The 25,350-nt window shown below is 34.3% G+C and overlaps 1 protein-coding gene across 2 annotated transcripts in view; it reads left to right on the top strand.

Moving 5' to 3' along the window:
* LOC145673446 (farnesyl pyrophosphate synthase-like) overlaps window positions 1-25,350 on the top strand; it is a 123,877-nt gene that overhangs the window by 79,118 nt on the left and 19,409 nt on the right. For both annotated transcript variants that reach the window (XM_081743155.1, XM_081743156.1), the window contains exons 3-5: window positions 12,915-13,055; window positions 15,240-15,443; window positions 17,702-17,866. In XM_081743155.1, the coding sequence (XP_081599281.1) occupies window positions 12,915-13,055; window positions 15,240-15,443; window positions 17,702-17,866 (510 nt within the window). The remainder of the gene's footprint in view (window positions 1-12,914; window positions 13,056-15,239; window positions 15,444-17,701; window positions 17,867-25,350) is intronic.

Below are 25,350 nucleotides of genomic sequence, written 5' to 3'. Positions count from 1 at the left end.
AAAATGTCAGTTTTAAATGCATCCTTTGAACTTAAATAGTGTAATATTTGGGCTATATGTTCTTAAACCCTATAGTTGTATCTCCGTTTGGACAAATATAGAAATTTTATAAAATAGTTTCATATATTTTTTTTCGAACAGATGGCTCCATAGGAGACTCCATGTGTCGATATTTGATAGCTATATGTTTATCAAGGCAAAATCACCATACATGAAAATCATCATAAAACTTAAACCAATCGTCAGTGCTGGTTAATGCTACAAGAACAGCGTTAGTACTCCTACGTACAGAAAATTATTAACAAATTAATGTAGCGATTCTGGCTTGGTGCCAAGCCAAAATCTTCGCTTTTACAAATAAGCTTTGCAGGAAACGATACGGGAATCAGTTGCTAGTGCTATGTTAATGCTGGTTACTGCTACAACACACCGATGGTCCTCTGCGTGAGAAAAGTCATCAACACGTTAAAGTGGCATATCTGCCTTGATTAAAGCCAAAATCACCACGTTTTACAAATACGGTTTGCTGAAAACGAAAATGTTTTCAGTTCATAGAGTTATGTTAGTCTTCGCCAATGCTCTAAGCACAATGTTAGTTATCCTACCTATGAAAAGTTATTAAAAATTTGAAGTGTTGGTTAAGGCAAAATTGTCACTTTTAGAAATAAGCTTGCGCGGAACATGAAAAGGGTCTCAATCGTTATTACTAGAGACCGGATATTTAGGCACTAAAAACCTGGAAAATAGGCAGGCAAATAGGCACGTAAAATTTAAAAAAATAGGCAGTAAAAACACTAAAATGTAACTCGAAATAATGAAAATAAATACTCAATGCAATTAAAAAATAAATTCAAGTCATAGATAATGTTCAAAAAACATAGAAACATGCCTGTTTGTTAATATCTTCTTTTAGTGTATATATAAAAATGAACCTTGGCATGTTTCCATGTATATTTTGTAAATACATTCTCTACAGCACTTTATCACTAAACACAACAGTCCAAATTTTATGCACTTTATCATTACATATACCAGTCCAAAGTTTTACAGCACTTTATCAGTACAAATAGCAGTCCAAAAATTTTACATCTTAAGTTCTCAGAAGAAGCAGAATCTCTTGAAATACTAAATTATATATATATATTTCCCAATATAGTCTTATTTTGAAGAAAATACATAGAATAGGCAACGTTAGGCACTAAAGCAATTATTTAGACAGGAATGGGCGAAATAGGCAAAATAGGCAAAATAAAATTGGCTTAAATTGAAAGTATAACCCTCCATATAAACTTATTTTTGATCATATCTTTCATATTAAAGAATATACATTTTGCCTAACATCCGGTCTCTAGTTATTACTAAATTAGAGTTAGATATGTTATGCTTGTAGCACTAAGCAACACTAACGATTAACACTTTTTCGTTTTCTGCAGTTCCTTTTTTTTTTTTTTTGTAGAAGTCTCGATATTGGCTTGAAATTAAGTCGGACTTAATTTGTTTAATTTGTTAATAACCTACTAATTTCTTAATAAAGTTAATAACTTTATTAACTTTAATTTGTCCGTATGTAGAAGCATTAACGTTGTACTTGTAGCACTAATGTTTGACAAACTTTTCGTTTTCTGGAAAGCCCTTATTTGTAAAAATGACAATTTTGGCTTGACGTCAAGCCAGAATCGATACTTTGATTTGTTATCTTCTTGTATGTAGGTACACTAACGTTGTGCATGTAGCACTAACCAGCACTAACGATTGATATAAGTTTTCTTATGATTTTCGGAAGTGACGATTTATTTATTTATTTATGACTTCTTTTACGTGGCAAAGTTAAGGTTCCGCAGCCTTCTCCGAGCACTTAACCACGTGCATACTTATTTTTTTTTTTTTTTTTAGCACCAATACATAGAAAATATTAACAGTTACAAAAGAATAGTATTGAAATACATAAAAAATAATATACTACTTAAGTAAAAAATATAATTTAACACTTCAAAACAAAAATGAAAATAATGTACAAGAGAGGAAACAAAAAAGAAGTCTATGTAGGAGTACAATCTGAAATAAAAATAACGTGGAGGAACCTAATTTAAATATTGCAAATAGCGGTACTAGAAATGTGAATATATAAACTGTACAAATTAACATAGGTTACTAATTGGTTGTGTGTTCATATATGGGTAATTAATAATCTGGTTAGACGAAAATTCCTCATGCGCTACATGATTTTGACTTGATAAACGTGGTAGCCTTCCGTGGATCGATAATCGGAGGTTACGACGCGTAGATTCGATTCTTCGTTACTGTCTGAGGCTAATGTTTCGTTAGAAAGGGTATCCTCTTTAATAAATGCGGTTTGATCTAATGACAGAATTTCTCTTTTTAAACTGTAAATGCAATATTAATCACAAAGTGCTGTTTTGAAAATATTTCGTGTACGATCTTCTATAGTTTTCTAAAGTAAAAATAAACCCATCTACAAGAAATGGAATCAAAATAATAATGCGTTGAAGAGACAGTCGATGCTCTTAATCATGGTTCCTCTTATAGAGATGGTGATCAGGAAAATGGAAACACCTGAACGTAACTGCAACTTACCAGATTAATATGATGTCGGGCCACATTTCGCCTTCATAACAGCCTTGATGCGACGTGGGATGGAGGCATAGAGGTCGTGAATGGTAGCAAGTGGAATTTTACACCATTCCTCGTGCAGAGCATCGGCCAGTTCTGTGAGGGAGGATGGAGGTGGAAATCGTCGCCGGAGTCGTGTTTCCAAGACGGACCACAGATGTTCAATTATGTTGAGATCTGGGGATTGGGCGGGCCAGGGGAGGTGTTGAACTTCATCCCGATGTTCTTCAAACCACGCTGCAACAACGCCATCTGTGTGAATGGGTGCATTATCATCCTGGAAGATGGCGTCATTGTCTGGGAACAACATCCGGACCATAGGATGCAAGTGGCCTCCTAAAATTGCGACATAATCGTTCGCAGTGATTCGTCCGCTAAGTGTGACCACAGGACCCAATGAAAACCATGATATGGCGGCCCACAGCATCACCGAGCCGCAGCCATGTTTCACAGTTAGGCGGAGACACTGCAGATCATAAGCTTCTTTGGGCGTTCTCCACACATAAACACGGCCCGTGGTTGCGAATAGGGTGAAGGATGACTCATCCGACCATATCACACGTTTCCAGTTATCAACGGTCCAAGTTGCATGGTCGCGGCACCATTTGCGGCGTGCGAAAGCGTTATGGTCCCTGATGAGCGGTTTGGCCCGTGCAACACGACCCCGTAAGTTCATGTCATGTAATTCGCGGCGGACTGTGATTGTCGAAACAGGGTGGGGGATGTGCTGATTGAGTTCCTCCGTCACTTGCTCCACAGTGGCACGACGGTTGTGCGTGACAATGCGCTTTAATACCCGGCGTGACCTGTCACTCATGATTTTCTTCCGCCCACTGTTCCGCTTCCCCGATGTGGTTTTCCCGTGTGTTGTGTAGGCCGTCATCACCTTCGACACTGTCCCACGCGACACACCTAACACAGTAGCCACTGCCGTCACACTCACTCCACATAACCGCGCACCAACAATTTGCCCTCTTTGAAACTCTGAGAGGTCTACCATTTTACACTACCTCCGTCTGCTGCAGCCACTGGACACTGCTGTTCCACTGCGCCTGACGTAGTATGGAGACCGACCTAACACACCACCACCAGCGGTCCGGCGCTGCGGGCGCCACGATACCACTGCCAACCCATACATCTAACGTGTTGCCAACTACAGGTGTTTCCATTTTTCTGATCACCATCTGTATGTTAAAAGGGAATGTAAAAAATAAAATAAAATTGGAATAAGGTTAAATAAAAAGAAAATATTATTTTAAAAAGGCTAGACTTCTTCCTTACTTGCATAAATAACGACATAACAGTTACTATACATAGATGGATTGCTAAATTATGCCAATTTGCCAAGGTTGTTTCTTTTGATTTATATTATTATTATTATTATTATTATTATTATTATTATTATTATTATTATTATTATTATTATTATTATTATTATTATTATTATTATTATCTGGTCTCTCCAACCTAGACCAATTGCTTAAGCCAGAAGCTTGAAAGAACTAACGATCATGAAGGAGTAAAAACAGCTTGGATAAATTTCTAATCGCACATTTTAGTTTTTCTACTTTTTTAAGGATGCTGAATCCAATACATTTCCAGGTATTTTCCCTGTGTGTTCATCCAGGAGACAAGAAATCTCAAGAACTACTTGACAGACATTACCAAATTTGGTGAAAATGTAGAGGGCCAAAAGCGAGGAGCCAAATTTTTTGGGGGGGATCCTACACTCAAACCGGAAGTGGTAGAAATTAACCATTTCCGGCTTTAACATTTATCGCTGTATTAGAAAAACAGTAATATATTGAGAGCTATCATTTCCTGCATTCGATTAAGTGTCCCAAGAATCCATTACATCTCCATCCTTAACTCTACTAAAACCGAAGTTGTTAGTAATCCACTACAGCTTCTGGTTACAATATTGATTTACATAGAACAGCGAGAAGAGTTTTTTTTTTTTTGAATTGATTTAGACTACTAAGAAGTTGTGCCATCTTCTCTTTTAACCTTCTGTTCAAATCGAAAGTGGAAGAAATCAAATTGCACTTCCGATTTTAACATTAATCGCTGTAAAATAGGAAACGTAATAGATATCGAGAAGCGATTTTCTGTAATAAATTAAACGTCCCAAAATGTATATTTCATCTCTAATTTAATCTCGCTTCTAAAACCGGAAGTGGTAGAAATCAACCACTTCCGATTTAATGTTGATTGTTATAGAGTTAAAACGGTAACAGATAGCGAGAAGCTTTTTTGTTGTTGTTGTTGTTGCAGTCGATTAAAAGTCCGTAGAATATATTCCATCTCCAGTGTAGTCTTTCTTTTAAAACCGGAAGTGACGGAAAATCAACATTGATCTCTCTGGTGTAGAAACGGTAATGAATAGAGAAAAGTGGTTATCCGTATTCGAGTAATCTTCTTAACAATATATTTCATCTCCATCCTTAAGTCTCTGCTAAAACTAAATATGGAAGAAATTCACTACGACTTCCATTTTCAGAATTTAGCCTATCCTTATAGAGCAAACACGCTAAAATATAGCGACGTAGCGTCTAAAAGTAAGAACTATCTTCTCTCTTAACCTTCTATTCAAACTGGAAGTTTTATAAATCAACCACTTCCTCTTGTAGAGTTAATTGTTATACATTGAAAATGGTCACAGATAGAGAGAAGCTATTTTCTGTGATCAATTAAGCGTCCTAAGAAAACACCCCCCCCCTCTACGATATCTGTATTAAATCTGAAAGTGGCACAAATCAAACACTTCCGGTTGAACTTCGATCGTTAGGGTATACAGAGTGAAAACGGTCACGGATAACGAGAGACGGTTTTCTGCAATCGATTAAGTATTTCAATATTAATTATATTCTATCTCTACTCTAATCTACATTTAAACCTGAAGTGGCAGAATTTCAACCGGTTCCTGTTTTTATGTTGCTCACTATAGAGTATAAACGTTAGACTATAGGTAGAGAGAAGTAGTTCCCTGCAGTCGATTAATTGTCTCAACAATATATTTAATTTCCATCCATAAGTCTCTACTAAAACCGGAAACAGTAGAAATCCACTACAACTTCCGGTTTCAGTATTGATCTACGAAGAGTAAAACGCTAAGAGATAGCTAGAAGCGGTTTTATGGAATTGAGTTACCGTTTAAAGGATAGGCACCATTCTTTCTTAATCTTTTATTCAAACCGGAAGTGGTAGAAATCAACCACTTCCATTTGAAACGTTAACCACTTCCGTTTGTTAATGAAGTGAAGACAGTGACAGATAGCGAGAAGCGGTTTTCTGTAATCAATTAAGCGTCTAAGAACATATTTAATCTCTCTACTGAAATCGGAAGTAGTATATATCTAGTATTACTTCCGGTTGAAATAATAATTGAGAAAATATCAGAGTACAAACCAAATTCCTTCATGTGGTGTACACATGACTATTCTACTTGTTAAAAATACTAGCGAAAAGTTGAACAAATAATTAGCATTTATATCAAAGATCCATATATCATGGAAGAGATTGAGTAATGTCTAAAATTAAAGCTTTGGAACTTAGATGGCCTATTCAATGTTCCTTTTCGTTTTCAATAAAATATGTTTTAATTGGATGCCTTAAATAATTTGAAACGGATGTTCTTAGTTATTTTTAGATAGAGATGCAAGGGCTCGAAAAAAAAAACCGGCTTTTTTGAAAAAAAACTCGTTTTTTTCTGCTTCGCTTTTTTGCTTGGGAAATTTTGAGCTTTTTTCAAAATGTTGCTTTAAATTGATAAAGCAGACTTTGTTTCGCTTCTCTACAGCGCAAAAACTCATTTAATTAGTGGTTGATCTAGGTAATAATATAAAACCTAAAATAAACCATGAATTTCGAAATAATTTTTTAAAAATAGGAATACAAAGTAAAAACTGGATCCAGTTGGCTAAGGATAGAAGTCAGTGGAGAGCTTTTGTGAACGCGGCATTGAACCTTCTTATTCCATAAGCCATAGAGAGAGAGAATATATTTAAGTTAAGCACAACTGCACAACAACCATGAGTGAGTGGTTAGTTTTTGCACTTTTATCGGGACGTCCGGGATTCAACCCCAAATTCGAGCATTTTGACAAAAAATTTTCCTAATTCCATTTGTGAACGTAGAGATAGTGTGTGTACTGTGAATCCTGGCTGACTTCCTTTATTCGTTTTTAAATCGTTGTTATTACTAATTACCAGCAGTGACGGATTTGCGAAGGGGGTTAGGGTGGGGATGTCTTACAGATTGAAGCCTGTACCCTGAAATTACAGAATTTCTAAAATATTCGAAATATTTGTTATATCTTTACTCATAAACTTCAAGCTCTCCTCAAATAAAAATTAGGCATTTTTAGAAAAACTAAACATTAATATGGAAAAACCCTCCCAAAATACTTTTCTAAATCCGCCGCTGATTATCAGTATGAAATGGTCTTCAAGGTTGTATCCGGAAGATTATTGCTGAATAAATAAATTTAAAAAAAAAAAACGAAATATTAGTTATGTCTATACTCATAAACTTCAAGCTCTTCCCAAATAAAAATTAGGAAATTTTAGAAAAAAACAAACATTAAGCAGAGCAACACCTCCCAAAATACTTTTCTGAATCCACTACTGATTATTTCTATAAAACTGTGTCCAAGGTTGTATCCGGAAGATTATTGCTAAATCATTCCACGACTACAGTATAACAAAAATGTGGAAGTACGCTCTGACAGATGTACTGATAAACGTACGCTCTGACGGATACACTGAAAAACATGAGTTTAACTTATGTACTAGAGGCTCGAGTAGGCCCAATAGTCTCTAAGAAATGAAACACGGATGACTAAAAAGAAATGACGTAGAGAAGAAAAAAATGTCGATAACTCAGAAGTTAAAATAAAGTTAAATATCCTCTACAATCGCCCTCAAATACTACGTACTGTATGTTTACTTTAATTCATGAAACATATGCTCCATCCATCATGATGGTGAATTCCAGAGCGAAATATGGTATTTAGGTCATGAAATCTTATTTAACTTTAGAGTATACTATAAGAAAGCTATTTAAATAGAAAAATTATGAAAATTAAAAAAAGCCAAAATTTCCAAAATTCTCGTTTTTTCTCCAAAAAAGCCGGCTTTTATGTGCAAAAAGCCATCGATTCAACAAAGCCGGCTTTTTGTTCTCTGTTTTTAGAGCACACAGTGAATTAGTGGTAGAACGATTACAAGTGTTAAGAAAGGTCGTAAGTTCGATTTGAGGTAATGAACTTGTAGAAGACAATATTATGTGTGTGGGTTTTCTCGGGACTCTTTAGTGTCACTTTCTCCTTCCGCCAAGGTCTTTCGTAATCATTCTCTTGTATTTATCATACTTCTTTAGCCTTCAGACAGTGTTGCCACTTTTTTCATTTATAGCTACATTTAGCCATTTCCACATGCCGATTAGTCAGTAAAAATGTAAATAAAGTATTAGCTATAATTTTGGTCAATTCTGCACTAATAATTGCCTACGTCTAGCTGGTAGTTAATTTTAAAAAATCGAAATTGCTTCAGTAATTTGAATAGAAGCAAATGAAGTGTGACGTAATTTTATTAATCCTTCTGCGTATAGAAAGGCGTACATAGCTCACTGCATACATATCGTGCCATTGTTACTTACGTATCATAGACTAATGAGAAAAGATTGTTCGAGGGCATTTTTAACTAAGGCTGTCTACTTTGTGTTACACAAGTGATAGATCAATACTACGTCAATATGCAAGGTGTGATAAAAAGGCGCAGTGAATGTAGTTGCACAGTGCCATCTATCGATGTTGTATCTTTTCAACTAGTAAGCCCGGTAGCCTAAACCTTTGGTACAGTCAGTGTCGAGTTTGAACGAGTGACGATTTGTTAATTGGCTTTCAGAGACAGAAGAATAAGGACGTGTTAAGAGGCTGTCGCGCGCCAATATTAAGCTTTGTTCTAAGCTGCAATAAAAGTGCGAAAGAAGCTCACAAAATTTTAAAATCAGTGTATGGCATTGAAGACTTTGCAAGTGGTATGAGCGATTCAAAAGCGGCAAGGAATTGGTTGAAAACAAGCAATGATCGAGACTTCCTTCGACGTCAAACAGATGAAAACGTACAAAAAATTACACAAATGATTTATTCAAACAGGTGAATGACTATTCAAGAGCTTTCTGAAGAACTATACATCTCGTGTGGGTGTATGAAAGCATTTTAACCGCCGATTAAATGGGCAAATGGCTTCTTTCTTCACCACGAAAATGCGCCGTGCTACACCTTGCTTTTGATCCACGAGTTTTTGCCCGAAAAAAATATTCCTGTCCGCCATCGCTGTGCTCTCCAGATAAAGCACCATGTGACTTCTGGCTCTTCTCAGAAATTAAAACCGTGCTTAAAGGAAAACAGTTTTACATCATTCCTGATATTGAGAAGGCCATGACAGGGTAGTTGAACGCCCTTGCAAAAGAAGCCTTCGAGAAATTCTTCCAGTCATGGATTCAACGTTGGGATATGTGCATTGCTAGCCAGGAACAGTGCTTTGAAGGAGATTAAATCAAATTCCATGTAAGCTTGTTATTTCGTTTCTAGTAAAATTATTCACCGTATTTTTTTAAAATTTTTTTTATCATACCTCGTACAGAGCAATTTTTAACCTAAGAATTGGGAATATTGGAAAGAATTCAAGGGATCATTAACATCTCTCATCAATTATGTGAGTAAGGAATTGTTAATACTTATAAGTGTGAATTAAGGATAAAAATATGTGATTTGAGAATGTTAGGAACAATATTACAGTATGCTTGGCCGAGTACAATAAAATTACAGAATACTCTGCTTGCTTTCTTTTTATTTTTTATTTATTTACTTTTCTTTTTAGCTATAAATTAAACTAGAACAGATTTACAAAATCATAACAGAAGTATGAAACTCGTAACGAAAGAGACAACAACCCCATGAACAATAGTGAATCTAAAAATGGATCACCTGGTAGAAGAGGTGAAGGAATTATGTTACTTAGGGAGTAACATAACAAATGATAATAGGTGCAAACAAAATGGGAAAACTTAGAATAGCTCTGGCGAAGAAGACATTCAAAGAAAAAAAGTTTCTGACCGGAAACATCAACAGAGATCTGAGAAAAAGAGCTGATGAAAGCCTATGTGTGGATTGTAACGTTATATGGGTGCGGAGTGAACTCAAGGAGAAGAGGAAAAATGGATAATGGAAGTCTTGAAAATGTTATGTTATAGAAGGATGGTGAAAATTAAGTAGGTAGATAAAGTATCAAATGAAACAGTATCAGAAATGTAAGAGAAAAGGGGTATACTGAAGAAAATTTCAAAAAGAAGAGATAGGATCTTGAGTACATTGAGACATGTAGAAACTATCCTACTAGCTATGGAGGGAATAGCAGAAGGAAAAAATACCTGGAGGAAGACCACGACTAAAATATACCGACCAAGTAATGCAAGATATAGGGAAGAAAAAATACATGCAATTGAAAAGCTTATTTTACTATAGAAAAAAGTGGAAACCTGTGTCAAACCAATCGAAATATAAATTAGTCATAATTTTAGAATATGCATTCTTAGCTAAATTCTGTTTGTGATTTAGTTACTGTATGACGATACCTGTTGGAACCACTGCTGACAGCTCAAAAAGAAAAGAAAAAAAAAAGTACCACCATGATATCTGTTAGAGCCAACAACTGAAGGACAAAACAGGAGAGAAAATAAAATGGAAGGGGAGTCAAACAGATGAGTGTTCTCTTCCAAGACTTCATTTAATATATTCATTTTTACTCTTCATATATTTCTTCAGAACAAAATGAAAATTTAAGTGCACTTTTGGGAACATATTATAATTTTTGGAACTTTTAAAAATTACTTAACATTCATAAACTGCAAATAAGTTTTTTTTTTTTTTAACCAAAGTTAATTTGCTTTTCTTTCTTTTCAAAATCTTCTAAAATTTGTCTAAGTTCAAGTTCGTGCTAATTTCAGATTTAATGGACAAAATTGTCCACTTGCTGAATTGGTGGTCTCAGCCAAGTTTTGATCAGTTTCAACTTGATAAAAAGCCTTTCACCAAATACCACAGTCACTGCGATTGTCAAGAAAAGTATATATTGCAATATATTTTTGTGTGTATTTGACAGCCGAAAGTGGATTACACTATAGCACGGGAACCGATTCGAAGTTCAATCGGCCGATTCGAAGTCCGGTCCGAATCATATAGAACTCATACAATCTTGGCAGAAGTTTGCATGGAAATTGATTAGAACTCATGTGAGATATTTTCCTCTATAGACCTTTCGTTGTTAAGTTATGGACAGGGACGGACCAAGGGACGGGCAACTCGGGCAACTGCCCGGGGCGCCAAAACAAGCTTCATAAAGTAAATTTTATAATGCATTTTCTACAGACTTTTTGGTTCATATTCTTGTAAAGTAGCGTTGTTTAATTTGTTGCTAATTTTCAGTAATGGTGGAATTTAACTTTTTATTTGTTTTTTCTTAAGTTTTGCTACGCTGTTAATTATCACGTCTGAGGCCAAAGGTTGCAAAATTAGGAAAACAATTTTTGTAAATTATTCTGGATTTTAAGGTACTGTTTTTATGAAAGAAAAAAAAAAAACGATACGAACACTTTCTCATAAAGTTCCCTAAATTGACTTTGATGGTTTACTTATTAAACTTACGAAAGTTGGAGGATTTCTAATACTTGATAAAACCTGTTATTAAGCTTTAGTCTTGTAAGAGTGTTCAGCTTTTGTACAAATTCAAGAGATACGTTTTATGAATGCTATGGATTTCAACCACTATGACCTACATAAAAAGAGTTGCTTATATTGCCGTGCGTAAAACATTTCACGTTATTAGAATAGATTGTTACCTAGTTACCATATGATAGAATGATTCGATGTTATTGATATAACAAAACAGTTTACAATATAGTAGTAATTATGTCATCATTAGTAGTAATGCTGTTCGATGTTGTTTTTGTTTAAATATATCGGTACATAAATAATAATAATAATAATAATAATAATAATAATAATAATAATAATAATAATAATAATAATAATAATAATAATAATAATAATAATAAACACAATGTAATTGATACCATATCTATATATTTAAGTCTAAATATACCTATATCACGTATTTGACTATAATTTTTCTTTTTGAAAAATGAGTTTAAAATATTAAAATCACAGTAATAAAATGTAAAATATAAGCTAGGACTACGGGGGTGTGGGGCGGTACCAAAAAGTTACTTTGTCCGGGTAACAATTTTGCCTTAGTCCGCCCCTGATTATGGACGATGAATATTGAAGTTTGACTTTTTTCACGCATTGTTATTTACGTAGAGCAAAAGGATATGAAACAAACCTGTTTAGCATCAATTTGAGATTAAACGTTAAACAAATGCGTTTTGCACTTACAATTAAAAAATTGATAAAATCAATGAAGGACGAAGTTTTTCTGCAATCAAAAAATTCATATTCCTTACCATAATAACAAACGGCATATTCTCAATCTGTCGTTACACTAATCCTATTCACTAATACATATTGTTACTTATACTATGGTTTGCTTGTATAACGAAGTCCTTGATAACTATATAAATATGGTATGGAGTTTGAGGTCATTTGTAGGTAATCTCAAATAAAATAAATACATTTCTTAAATTAGAACTTTTTATTAAGCACGGTTTTCACCTATAATGTTTCCGAACAGAAGTTACAATATAATACTAATTACTGTATAGTTAAAAGTTATACATTATAATACAAGTTAAAATTAAAAAGGCATTAACTTTTGTGTGTTACTTCATAACTAGTTACATTATAATACAAGTTTCAATTAAAGGGCTCACAGTATAATACAAGTTACGGTATACATTATAATACAAATTACAGTTAAAAGGCATTCGCTTTCGTGTGTTACTTCACAGGTAGCTACATTATAAAGCAAGTTACAATTAAAGGGCATTTATTTATTTGTGTTACTATACATTTCTAGAATAGCCCGCAAATTTTCCCCAGTTAATATACTTCTGAAAGGTAAGTTATTTATGTACCTGAGTGAGTTCGATTCTCAAAACTTAAGATCAAACGAAGGCATATTAGATCACATTCGCAAATGTTTGGGTTCAATAGAAGCTTAGCCAATGCCTTTACTTTAAGCTTTTGAATAGTAATAATCATAACTTATTTTCTGTAATTAACAGTATCAGTTTTTGTAATATTTATTGTCTTTCTAAAATAGGTGCTCCAGTATAACGTGCCAAATGGAAAAAAGAACCGAGGACTGGCTGTAGTGTCTTCATATAGACTTCTTGCACCGACAAGTCACCTCACGTCAGAAAACATCAGATTAGCGCAAATAATGGGATGGTGCGTTGAGATGGTAAGTGGACGTCTATCAGCAATGGGAAGAAATAAGCACATTTATATTAAAGTGGATTTTAATGTTCGCTTATTCTCTATAAAAATTACATAAATCAGCTAGGAAAGGTGTGGTCTGAAGAAAGAAAGGAAAAAAAAAAGAATGAATAGAAATCGTGGGATTTTTTCGGTTCTGATTTCTGATTTAAGTGTTTTAGAAAACTGTTTTTCTCACTTCTAATATTATACATTGACCAGACCAAAACATTCGACTCATACTCAACTGAAGAAAATAATAGATTTTTTTTTTTTTTTTTAAATATACAAATCTACTAAATATTTTAGAATTTTCCTCCGTTTTTTCATACTACAACGACTCCCACGATCTTGCAATCAACATGGCCTTCTGAAACTCGAGTTCTGATAGATCGAGGTGGTTACCAGCACATATTGACAGCTAATTAATCAGAGGAAACAATTTTTTAAAGATTTAATTTTAGTAAGTTTTTTGAGTTTTAGCCCCATTGTGCACCGGGCCACCCAAATAACCAAGAACCCAGCATCCTTTGTCTTTAATTTTCTAATAAAATTAATCTTAACTCGGAATTTATATTATCTACGTAGGTGTACTTATTATTTAATTGAAAAATCCGATTTTCACAACTTTATGTCTGCAGCCGTGTGGCTTATGCCATATTTTGACGATAAAAACCATATACATAATACGTTTTAAAATTAATGTAGGAGAGAAGATAATGCAATGATAAAAAATAATATATTAAAGTAGTAACTGTATAAAACACACTTATAAATTTTAAAAATAACCTTTTATATCAGCAACATGAAATAAAATACTGAAGTCATTTGTTCTTGACCTTTCAATAAAAAGAAAGTAATTTATAGCAATAACTTTTTAATATAGAAACAAACCATGAAGCCACAACTTACAGCTTATTTTATCTTCTGTGGTTAACGTTTGTGAGCCGTATCTTTGATCATGATTATATGTTAGATTTAATTTTATATTTTAATTACTGTAAACAAGAATACCCTTTATATTTTGTGTAATACATAGTAATATATTCTTTAGAGTATCAATACAAAGGACGTACGCAAGGGAATAGGAGTACAATATATATATATATATATATATATATATATATATACCAGGAATTGTTATGGTTAAAATGCTGTACAAAATCTCCGAATTTTCAGAAAAATAATGAAAGATGCTTACGTTATCTAAGGAAGGTCTATATATATATAACCAGTAACAACTTTTTTTTTCCTGTGCTCATCAAAATTTCCGTTGTTAATAATTTATTCTTTCTTCAGTGTCAGTGTTAGCTCTGTCATTCATTTAAACGAAATTATAACAATTTTCCCAAGACGAAATTATTAGATAAATTTTTGTTGTTTATGGTGTATACGGTAGAGGTTAAAGATTCAAGCTTTTGAGTCAAGATAAGATTCAGCGTATATAAAGTGGACAGTCTTCAAATTTTGGTTGTAGACATGAAGGGTATTATTTAAAAGATCGACTGTTACTTTCATCTCATATTTCCTGGTGACATTCAACACAGACGTATAAAAACCTTACCAGTATTGTTCAGATGTACTATGCGGGTAATATCTTGGTGAATGAAAAAATTCAAAATATTTTAATGAGGTATATCAACATAAATAGTACAATTCCTAAATTATCTGAAAGTGCATATTAACTTAATAAGCATGAGTGAAATTTCCTGTGGGATAAATCAAAATTTCGCTGAATTAAATCCTATGATATATAGCCTTAAAACTATATGTACAGAGATGTCATTGTCCATAATTGTAGCTTCTTAAGATTGTGATGAATACTATGAATTTAATACTGCTAATTAGTTTGACGAAGCCTTATTTCTTCGATGATTTTTGTGAATGTTGAAAACAAATACTTATCACATTCAAAAAACAAGAAGAATCGAACTTGAATTAACTTAACTAAGTCTTACTCCCACAGTTGCTAGGCTTCCGTCGAAAACGTACAGGTGAATAAATATTAGAATGTATTAACAGGTGAGATTTAATTTCAATCTTCAATTTTGTTAAAACTTTTCACATTTTGTACTATAAAACGTGTATGAACTTTACAGAGTTGCAAGTTTATATTCTTACATCGAAGTTCAAAAAGTGATTTAGTTTTCTCTTGTACTATTCTTTACAGCTGCAAGCGTTCTTTGTGGTCCTTGATGACATTATGGATAATTCCGAGACTCGACGAGGAAGACTGTGTTGGTATCGGTGTCATAATATTGGCTTGGGGGCTATCAATGACGGAATTCTTTTAGAGAATGGTATATACCAAATTCTTCGAAAATATTTTAGAGACAAACCTTATTATGCTGATATTTTGGAATTATTTCATGAAGTGAGTATTTTGGGTACTATTATGTTATGATATTACGCAGTGCAAAGACTGAAATTTGCCTGATTTCATTAATTGCAGCTTGCAGATTTCTGACTCGATTTGTTGCGAAGTGAGATTTGTTAATTATTTCAGTTGATGACATGCTGTTTATGTATACAGTTTACGATAAAATAGAACTTAAAAAAAAAAAAAAAAAAAAAAAAAATCAATGCCTATTCAAAAGCAGTTTTATGTGACGTGAACAAGGAAACCTGTATCATCAACATGGATCGTAGGAATCAAACGGAACATTATGATTACATTTAAAATCGTAATTCAAAGATCTGCAGCAACTACAACTGAATAAAACATTTGTATTTCACAGAATAAAACCTGATAGTATTGTAAAACTATTATGGAAATCAGAAACGAAAGTATCCACTGATACTGAAATGATTTGAAAGTGTAGAAACTGAAATTCAATCAAATCCAAGACGAAAGCAGAGGATGACGACAAAGTAGTTCACGTGTCAGATTAGGTGTTTGCACTGAGAAACAAGCGTTTCAAGCATGTAGTCAGCTAGTTTGCAAATATTACTATCTCGAACGAGAAACATTTCACTGTCAAATAATACGTTAATTTAAGGTCCCCATCAGTCTCGCTCTCACGTTTTGGTTATGCTCTCTTTTTCTACTTGTTTCTTCAAAATATTTTAGAAATTGAGTAGCAATAGACAAATTTTTCTGCATAATATTGTAATACAAAAAAAAAAAAAAAAAAACCTACTTAGTAATTACACAATGTTTTAATATAGTCTTTGCTTTTGTCCAGTTCATCGTCTAAGCTTACGATGACCGACGATTTGAAAACTATTTTTTAACAATATGAAATATGTCGACAATACATATTTCCTAACTAATTAATTACAAACTAATTACTTTTTATCTTTATTATTATTATTATTATTATTATTATTATTATTATTATTATTATTATTATTATTATTATTATTATTATTATTACTTCACTAAAGAAAATGGGGTGGAATTGATTAGCAATTTGTTTTTGGCTACAAACAGTGCCACCTCAGGAATTTATTTCAGAGACTGACCAGAGGCGATTCTAGTGTGGCCAAGTAATAAAAACTCATTTGAGTAAAAGATAAATAAATAAACTTTAATATATATTGGAAATAAATCCAACAACCAATTGGAACCCTGCAATACTGATTCCAATATTGTGGATATCCATGTATGAGTGAGAGTAGTACTAACGTTGCACACGATTAAATAATACTCCAAATGTTAAGGACACTTCAGAAATAAATTAGTAAGATTAGTAAGATTTCTCTCTCTCTCTCTTTTCTTTCTTTTTTAACTTTAAGGATTATACCAAAGGCTTAGAACACAATTCAATGTATGTAGACTTCAAGATAAGAGCTCATCATTTTTTCTAAACCAGTATCTCGAAGAAGTCATCAGGAATTTTAGAAGTCGAAATTATTGAGTGAATAGTAAAATTTAAAGTGCCGAAAGTAAAGATAACTTCTTGCTGTTATATACAATAAGAAGTAGAAGTTCATGATGGTATGATGAAACTGCAGTAAGAAATACATATCACTATATACCTGGGTACACTATATACACTAAATTTGTTGTTTTTAGTTGCACAGGATAAATGTTCTACTCAGTTGTTCTTCTTCTGTTGGTATTAAGAATCATAAAACTGTCAGTGTTGTTCCATGTTCTATCCAGATATGAAATTAGAGTTTAATTTTAATTCCTTTCTAGAAATGTAAAAAGTTTCCTACATGTCCTTGTATCAGTGATAAAAACTTCCAATAGTAATGTAAGTCGATTTAAGCGAATATTTTCCATAAGGTGTTTACATAATGTACGCCGGTACCAATGCTATGTAATAATATTAGTAATTCATGGTTAACGAAAATATTAATGTCTTAGAACTACTTATTTTGTGGCAACATTAAGAAATAATAATAATAATAAAGAATGAATAAAGGGAGAAACGAGTCTGAAATTAGTACAACTTCAATACATATCTAGCTGTCCCAGATAATAATAATAATTGTTTTATAATATATAAAGAATATAGTAAATTCTGGTGATTTCCTTGAGCTCTTGCTTTGGCAACAAAGGGTGTGCGGGCCATACGTTGCACGTAACTGCATTGTGACTTCAAAATGTAAAAATATTGTGATTGTTGTGTGAGAGTTTCAAATATAAGAATATTGTTTCTTAGAGTTCAAAATGTTTTGCAGGTTACATTAAAAACCTCCATGGGACAGTCATTAGATCAACTTTCGTGTCAGTTTGGAAGGAAACCTGAACTGCACCTGTTTACCATGGATAGATATAATGCCATTGTGAAGTACAAGACTGCATATTACTCATTTCAACTGCCCGTAGCATTGGCCATGTATATGGTAAGTAACGTTTCTAGTGGCATTTTGTTTACAAAAGAAAGGAAAGAAAAAGGAAATGTAAAAGTAAGACGAATGTTAAAGTATCCTGATAATTGTATACGAAAAACGTTCAAATGTTATTCTCGAAATGAATGTAAAAAATTTCTACAGTAATAAGTGCGCAATATACTCTCTGAGTATTTGGAACATATTATTTCATTGTAGTACATAGGTAATATTTGTGAGTTGTACCACTGAATATTCATTTAGTGGTACTATCTTGTAACAGTCCTGTATAGGGTCATAGTGAGTAGCGCAGGTGTGTGTGTGTGTGTGTGTGTGTGTGTGTGTGTGTGTGTGTGTGTGTGTGTGTGTGTGTGTGTGTGTGTGTGTGTGTGTGTGTGTGTGTGTGTGTGTGTGTGTGTGTGTGTGTGTGTGTGTGTGTGTGTGTGTGTGTGTGTGTGTGTGTGTGTGTGTGTGTGTGTGTGTGTGTGTGTGTGTGTGTGTGTGTGTGTGTGTGTGTGTGTGTGTGTGTGTGTAAAAGGTGAGAAGACAGTGGTACGAAACAAAAGGCCTGTTCTGTTTTCAAAGAGGGCAAAGTGTAGGTTCCCGGTTAGTTAGAACAAGTCCATCCAATACTGTCAATGTGTATAAACTATATCGAGAGGAACAGTCTCCAGGGTGATGACATCATACAGAATTAGGTTCCGGTTCGATTCCCAGTGGGAAGCATTGAAATTTGAACGCACTGCTACGTATGATTCGGACTTGACCTTAAAATGTGGATCCACGTTTTATATAGTCTCAAACTTCAATCCAGCCAACCAAGGTATATAGAACTCGTGATAAAACATCATTGAAGAAGAGGAATAGTGGACGGAAGCTAGGCTTATGTGAGAGTGATCGCCAGGTGTTTCAGAGGATTGTTACAAAAAATGTCCAATGCTAATGAAGTCCAACTGACTGCAGAACTAATTTGGTAGGAACGACCTGTTTCTACAATCGGACTGTAACGAGAGCTTCATAACTGCAGCATCGCGGTTGGGTTGAGCTTTCAAAACCTCAGTTCAAAAAATATGGTGCCGAGAACATAAAACATGGGCCACTGATAATTGGAAAAGAGTAATTAATTTTTCTCTTTGTTTCCAACAACAGACTAGGCATGTGTATGGCAGACGCTGAAAGAGAGGTATACTCTGGATTGGCTACTTCCTTCTATTAAACATGGCAGTGACTCTGTGTTGGTGTAGGCTGGAATGTCATTGTATTCTGCTGATTCTGTTATTACTGTCAAAGAACAAATTGTTGTCAATAATTATGCCCAGCTGCATCCTATGTTATTCTGTTACAACTATGTAGTCTTCGTAGGTAATTATGCGTCAATACACACAGTCATATGTGTTCAGGCATGGTTTGAGGAAGTTGAGGATGAATTTCAAGACCCATTGAATATCCAGACTTGAATACTACTGATCAGTTTTAGAGCAGTGAGTTCGGTACAGATTTTGTGCATTTTCGATGTTACAACTGAGTGCACTGTATGAAAAGCAATCCATTATTCCTCTTCAACGATTGATGAGATTTGCCTCAGTTCCATGAAGAATAAAACTGTACAATAGAGTAAAGGTGATTCAACGACATATTAATCAACTAAGTTGTATTTTTCTAAGGTGTTCCTATTATTTTTGCATATCCAGATACTTATCAGTTCAATGTAAACACCTGAAAAAAGTTCAGTTTAGTAGATTAATATGGTGTTGGAATAGCTTTGATGCTACCTGGCATGAATTCATAGAGATCGTGAATGGTAGCAAGTGAAATATTACACCATTCTGCGTGCCGTGTATTACATAGTTCCGTGAGAGAGGATGGAGGCAGAAATCTGCGCAAAATTTGTATTTCCAGAAACGGACCATAGATGTTCAATTATGTTTATTACCGGGCCGACCAGTGTTCAACTTCATACCGATATGCTTCAAATGACGCAACAATAGCTCTAGCTCTGAATGGGCGCATTATCATCCTGTAATATGGCGTTATTGCCTGGAAAAAATATTTGGATAATAGGAGTATACTTTTGCCTTTTAAAATGGTGAAGTGACCGGTAAACGTAAGCACAGAACACGCTGAAAATTAGGATATGGCGGTCCACGTCATTAGAGATCCGCCGCTGTCTTTCACGATTGGTCAAATCATTCGCGTCTTTGGGTATACGCAGTGCCGTGCTGGGATACTAATGAGGGCGGTGGACAAGACTACTAAAAGGGCGCCCATACAAACGGGAATATATATATATATACAGGGATTTATTTGTAGCCAGGGAAGCCTGGGAATTTCCCCCCTTCTAAGTTTTGGTTTCCTTGTCTCTAAGTTTAATTTAGTCTTCCCAACCTGGGAAGATATTTTCCACCTTTCTTAGGCTATACAGTCTGTTTTAAAGTACAATGATTCGGGTCTAGGAAAATTCGGTGTAGGAAAATTCGGTGTAAGAAAATTCGGTGTAAGAAAACTCGGTGTAAGAAAACTCGGTGTAGGAAAATTCGGTGTACAGAAAATTCGGTGCACGGAAAACTCGGTGTGAGGAAATTTTGGCGTAAGGTAGATTCGGTGTAATACATATTGAATATTACCACTTACGATAATTTACGTCATTTCATATTGTGAAAACGAAAACCATATAATGTAACGAATAAAATGTTATTACCTATTTCAAGAAAAGCAAAATTTATTTTTCTGCCTTGAGTCCAATACCTCTTTCATGTCTTTTGCGGGATATTACTATAAACTACTTTTCATCACACAATGAAGTTGACACCTTTTGTCAGAAATAAGACAATTACAACTATAAGTTCAGAGAATAGTTATAGGAATAACTAAAAACACCTTTCCTATATAGTACATCATAGAACATATACAAGGTGATTCTTTTAAAACTCACGGATTTCATTTGGGTCTAGAATTTTTAACTGAAGTCCGATTTTTATGTGGTTTGTGGCAAATGATCAAGGAACGTTGGAAGATTTATGGAACTATGCTTACTGGTTTAAATTCATTTGGGGTAATATCGACCACGCCTCTAGAAAAGCAGCAAATATTCGCCACTGTACCGAATTGGAATTAGGGAGGTGCGGTATGGAGATTTGAGTTTCTTCGTTAGATGACAACCTCGCGACGGTCAATAAGAAACAGGAAACTGGGCCGTTGTATTGAGAATTATGCTGTGCTACTGTACCAATATGATCAGGACACAGTTACAATAATATACTCTTTGGAGCAACGTGATTTTATCGTTAAAAAGATTTTGGGGACCCGGATCTGTTGTTGCTACGCAAAGGGCAGTTACACGCAACTTTGCCTCACGTTCTGCCCCAAACAGGAATATAATATGGTCGCTAGTGAATAAATTGCAGGAAACAGGATCGCTTCTGAGTAAGGCAGGGAAGCATCGGACCCCGCTGGCGGATGTTGTGGAAGATCTCAGTTACCGACTCTTTAAGTCACCCAAGAAATCCCTCTGTCGTTTGTAGCAAGAAACCGGCTATTCAACATGTGATTTATGTGTGCTACCACTAACACTTAATTTTGGGAGGCGTGGTGGCTCAATGGTAGAGCGTTCACCTCCGATGCTTGGGGTCCCTGGTTCGATCCCAGATCGCGCCGTGTGGACTTTGTGGAGGACAAACACCGTGCTCGTGGGTTTTCTCGGGGTTCTCCCGTTTCCTCCCACTTTCTTCATTCCATCATTTCACTCAATTCTCATCATCACCGTCTCCTTTAGTCTAACCGGCATATCCGTGGGACGTAAAACTTAAAGATTTCATTTCATTTCACTAACACTTAATTTGTATTCTTCAATTTCGCTTCAAATATCCAATATCTCATTCGAACTGTAACGTACAATGGCGAATATTTGCTGTTTTTCTTACGGCCTGCTCCATATTACCCCGGATGAATTTAAACCAGTAAACATAGTTCCATAAATTTCCCATCCTTCCTTGATGATTTACAACTAACTGCATGAAAACCGGACTTCAGTTAGAAATTCTAGAGCCAAATGAATCTGTGAGTTTTGAACATCTGCATATACATATGTAAGATGCAAAAATATATTGATCAAAAAAGTCTTAGTGGAAAGGGCAATATAAAGCAGAATGGTTTTATCAGATAATATTTGTACAAATAGTTTACTTCTCCTCCAATCAGACACTTTAGTTTGTTTACCTTAAGTTAAGGTAAACAAGTACTGCAACCCTATTGACTCCTTATTGGCTTCCCCTTCAATCAGGCGTAGATACTTTAGTTGAGGCATTTATTTTTACACCTTTGAGTAACATAAATAAACTATGTCGTTTTTGAAGAATTTAGATTTAAATATTTATTTATAAAATAGACATAAAATCGTCAGAACATTTTTTAAAAAATCTACAATTTTCAGCTTTACCCGTCTAGTAACCTACTTTTTTTTTTTTTTTTTTTTTTTTTTTTTTTTTTTTTTTTTTTTTGAAGTAGAAAATTCTAGGAGACCTTCCAAAACAGCATAAAAACTTAAGTTTTAAATAAAATGTCGATTGGTAGCGATGGTCGCTTCGCTAAATCTCACGAACGGACATCAAAAAACAAATTTCTCGTCATGTAAGGGCCATGAAATGTTAAAATCCGTCGAAATCTAGAATTCAAATTATTTCACGATCACAATTTTTCAAAATTTAGTATAGTAGACAGTAAAAGTACCTTCTACACAAAGTTTGAACTTAAAACTAATATACTCATTTATCCTCAAAGTTGAGTTTTTAATAAATCCTACGGTCTACTACAACGAATCTTTCTTTACACCGAACATTCCCCACACCGAGTTTTCCGCACACCGAATTTTCCCACACCGAGTTTTCTTACACCGAATTTTCTTACACCGAATTTTCCTACACCGAATTTTCCTACTCCCCAATGATTCAACTTCATGTTTTAGTAACCTTTTTTAAGTATGTTTTCTCGCAAACTATGCTGGTCTTGTTTATAGAATTGTTTCTAGAAGGAAAATCTTCCAGCTGATACCACTGCTTATCATTCTACATATGAGTAGCACAGTAATAAAAATAATAACAATAAACATTTTCAGTTAGCAGTGAGCAGTCACTGCAGTTGTGAATTGGTAGTTTCTTCGTTGACAAGCACGTTATAAGGAAATGGATATTAGACTATACTTTAATAAAAGAGAAGCTTCTGAGGATGAAAAGGCAAGTAATTCCGGTACACAAAGTAACGGGCTTTCGTCTGAAGGTAGTGCGACGTCGGAAACCGCATTATAGACCGCATTAAAAAAGTGAAAAAAAAATGATGAACTTGGGGGTCCCCTATCAAACTAGTACCATAATTTCAAAGTCGGTAGGTTTAAAAATAACGTTGTCCCAACCCCACTTTAAAGTTCTTCTGCTATACGGAACACAATCTTGCATGAATATTCCCCCCTTCTACAAAATCCACAAATAAATCACTGTATATATATATATATATATAGAGAGAGAGAGAGAGAGAGAGACTTTGAAAGAAATTATGGGTGCCATTTTATATAAAAATCACCACCAAATTTGTTTTAGTATTGACGTAAATAGCTAACCTTGAATCGAAATCCTCTTTACTACAGAAAAACTTTTTAGTTCCTGTAATAACATTACTGTCAAATAAAAACAAGCTAAATGTATCAACAACTTAATATAGCACGCCTATGGATGCAGGAGGCTCATTGCCGCGTTCACAAAAGCTCTCCATTGTTTTCTGTCCTTAGAAAACTGAACCCAATTTCTACTTTATATTTCAATCTCTGTGAGAACCATTTTAATATTATCCTCTCATCTGCGCCTCGGTCTTCCTAACGGTCATTTTCCTATTTGGATTTCCAGTTACAACTTCGAAAGCGTTTCTAATTTCTTCCATTCTGGCTACATAATCTGACCATTTGAACCTCCTAGACTTGATGACCCTAACAATGTTTGGTAAACGGTATAAAATTATGCAGTTCCTCGTTATGAAGTTTCCGCCTTTCCCCATTCCCGTTCCTTTTGGAGTTCGAATATTGGTTTAAGAATCTTGTTTTCAAATACTTTCAGTCTGCGATTTTCCCTCAGAGTGAGTGACCATGTTTCGCAACCATACAGCACAACAGACATGATTATAGTTTTATATTTTGAGCTACAAATTCCTCAACAGAATTGGCGACAACAAAAGATTTTTAACTGAATAATAGCACGAAATCCCTGCTTTCAGTTGACATAATTTTTTTTAGTGATTATGGTTTTGGTGTGTTAATAATGATCCTAATTATTTGAAAGTATCCACTTTGTCGAAAAAGCCTATATCCCTGCAAGCGTTAATTAAGATTTCTGCATTCCTTTTTACTGTTCTATCATTCCCTATTAAATTTACATCATCAGCATACGCCATAACCTGGCAAATGCAATTCAGCTCTAGTACCTGATTGCTGTCTTTGATTTTCCTTATAGTGTTCTCCAGAACAAAGTTAAATAATTATGACGACAACGCATCTCCTTGTTTCAGGTCATTCTCAACGTGAAAGCTCATGAACAAGAATTTCTCTACTCGAACCTTACTTCGGGATTCATTTAAACATATCTTAATTAATCTACCTTTTTCGGTATTGCAAATTCTATAAGCATGTTGTACAATGTTTCCCTCCTACCAGAGTCTAAAGTCAATAATTGATGTGCCAGGATGTTGTATTCTCTCATTTCTTTCCAAGTATTAGTCTAATGGTAAATATCTGGTCGATAGTTGATCGATTTTATCTAAATCCGTTCTGATAATCTCCAATAATTTCATCTCCGTATGGAGTCAATCTTCCTAATACAATGTTTAAGAGGATTTATGGGATGTTGACAGAAGAAAAATGCCTCGATAATTATTAACTCTGTTTTGTTGCTTTTCTTCTGAACTGGAACAATGATTGATTCTCTTCACTCTTGTGATAATTCCTCCTTGTTCCAGATAATGAGAATGAGTTTGTGTCTTGCTCTACAATTTTTTCCCTCCAGCTAAAATTAAGTCAACCAGAATTTCGTCTACACCTGGAGATGTGTGTTTATTATTATTATTATTATTTTTTAATAGCGATTTCTATTTCTGTCTGGTTAGGTTCTGGAATATACGGTTATGTTGCATGCATTTCACTTTCTCCACGCGCATTAGTTTTTGACTATGTGTTAAGCAAATTGTCAAAGAAATCTTTCCATCTATTTAAGATGCTATCTGTATCAGTGAGAACTGTTCCTTTAGGTTTCTTTAATATATAAGCACGAAGTTGATAGCCTTTCGTAAGTTCGTTGATGCAATTATACATGTCCCGAATGTTTTTGTTTTCACTATTATCTTCAAGTTAATTAATTTTAAGTTTCAAAAGTCGCGTTTCTTTGTTCTAAAAGTTTTAGAAGTTTTCTGCCAGATGACAATGAAATTTTATGCAGTTATTTCGTTCGGATTTTGTATCTAACGCA

This window comes from Thermobia domestica, chromosome 16 (genome assembly GCF_964235325.1).
Source record: "Thermobia domestica chromosome 16, izTheDome1.hap1.1, whole genome shotgun sequence".
In the NCBI taxonomy this organism is placed as follows: domain Eukaryota; kingdom Metazoa; phylum Arthropoda; class Insecta; order Zygentoma; family Lepismatidae; genus Thermobia; species Thermobia domestica.
The sequence above is the reverse complement of the archived record's forward strand: the minus strand, read 5'-3'. Positions and strand labels throughout refer to the sequence as shown.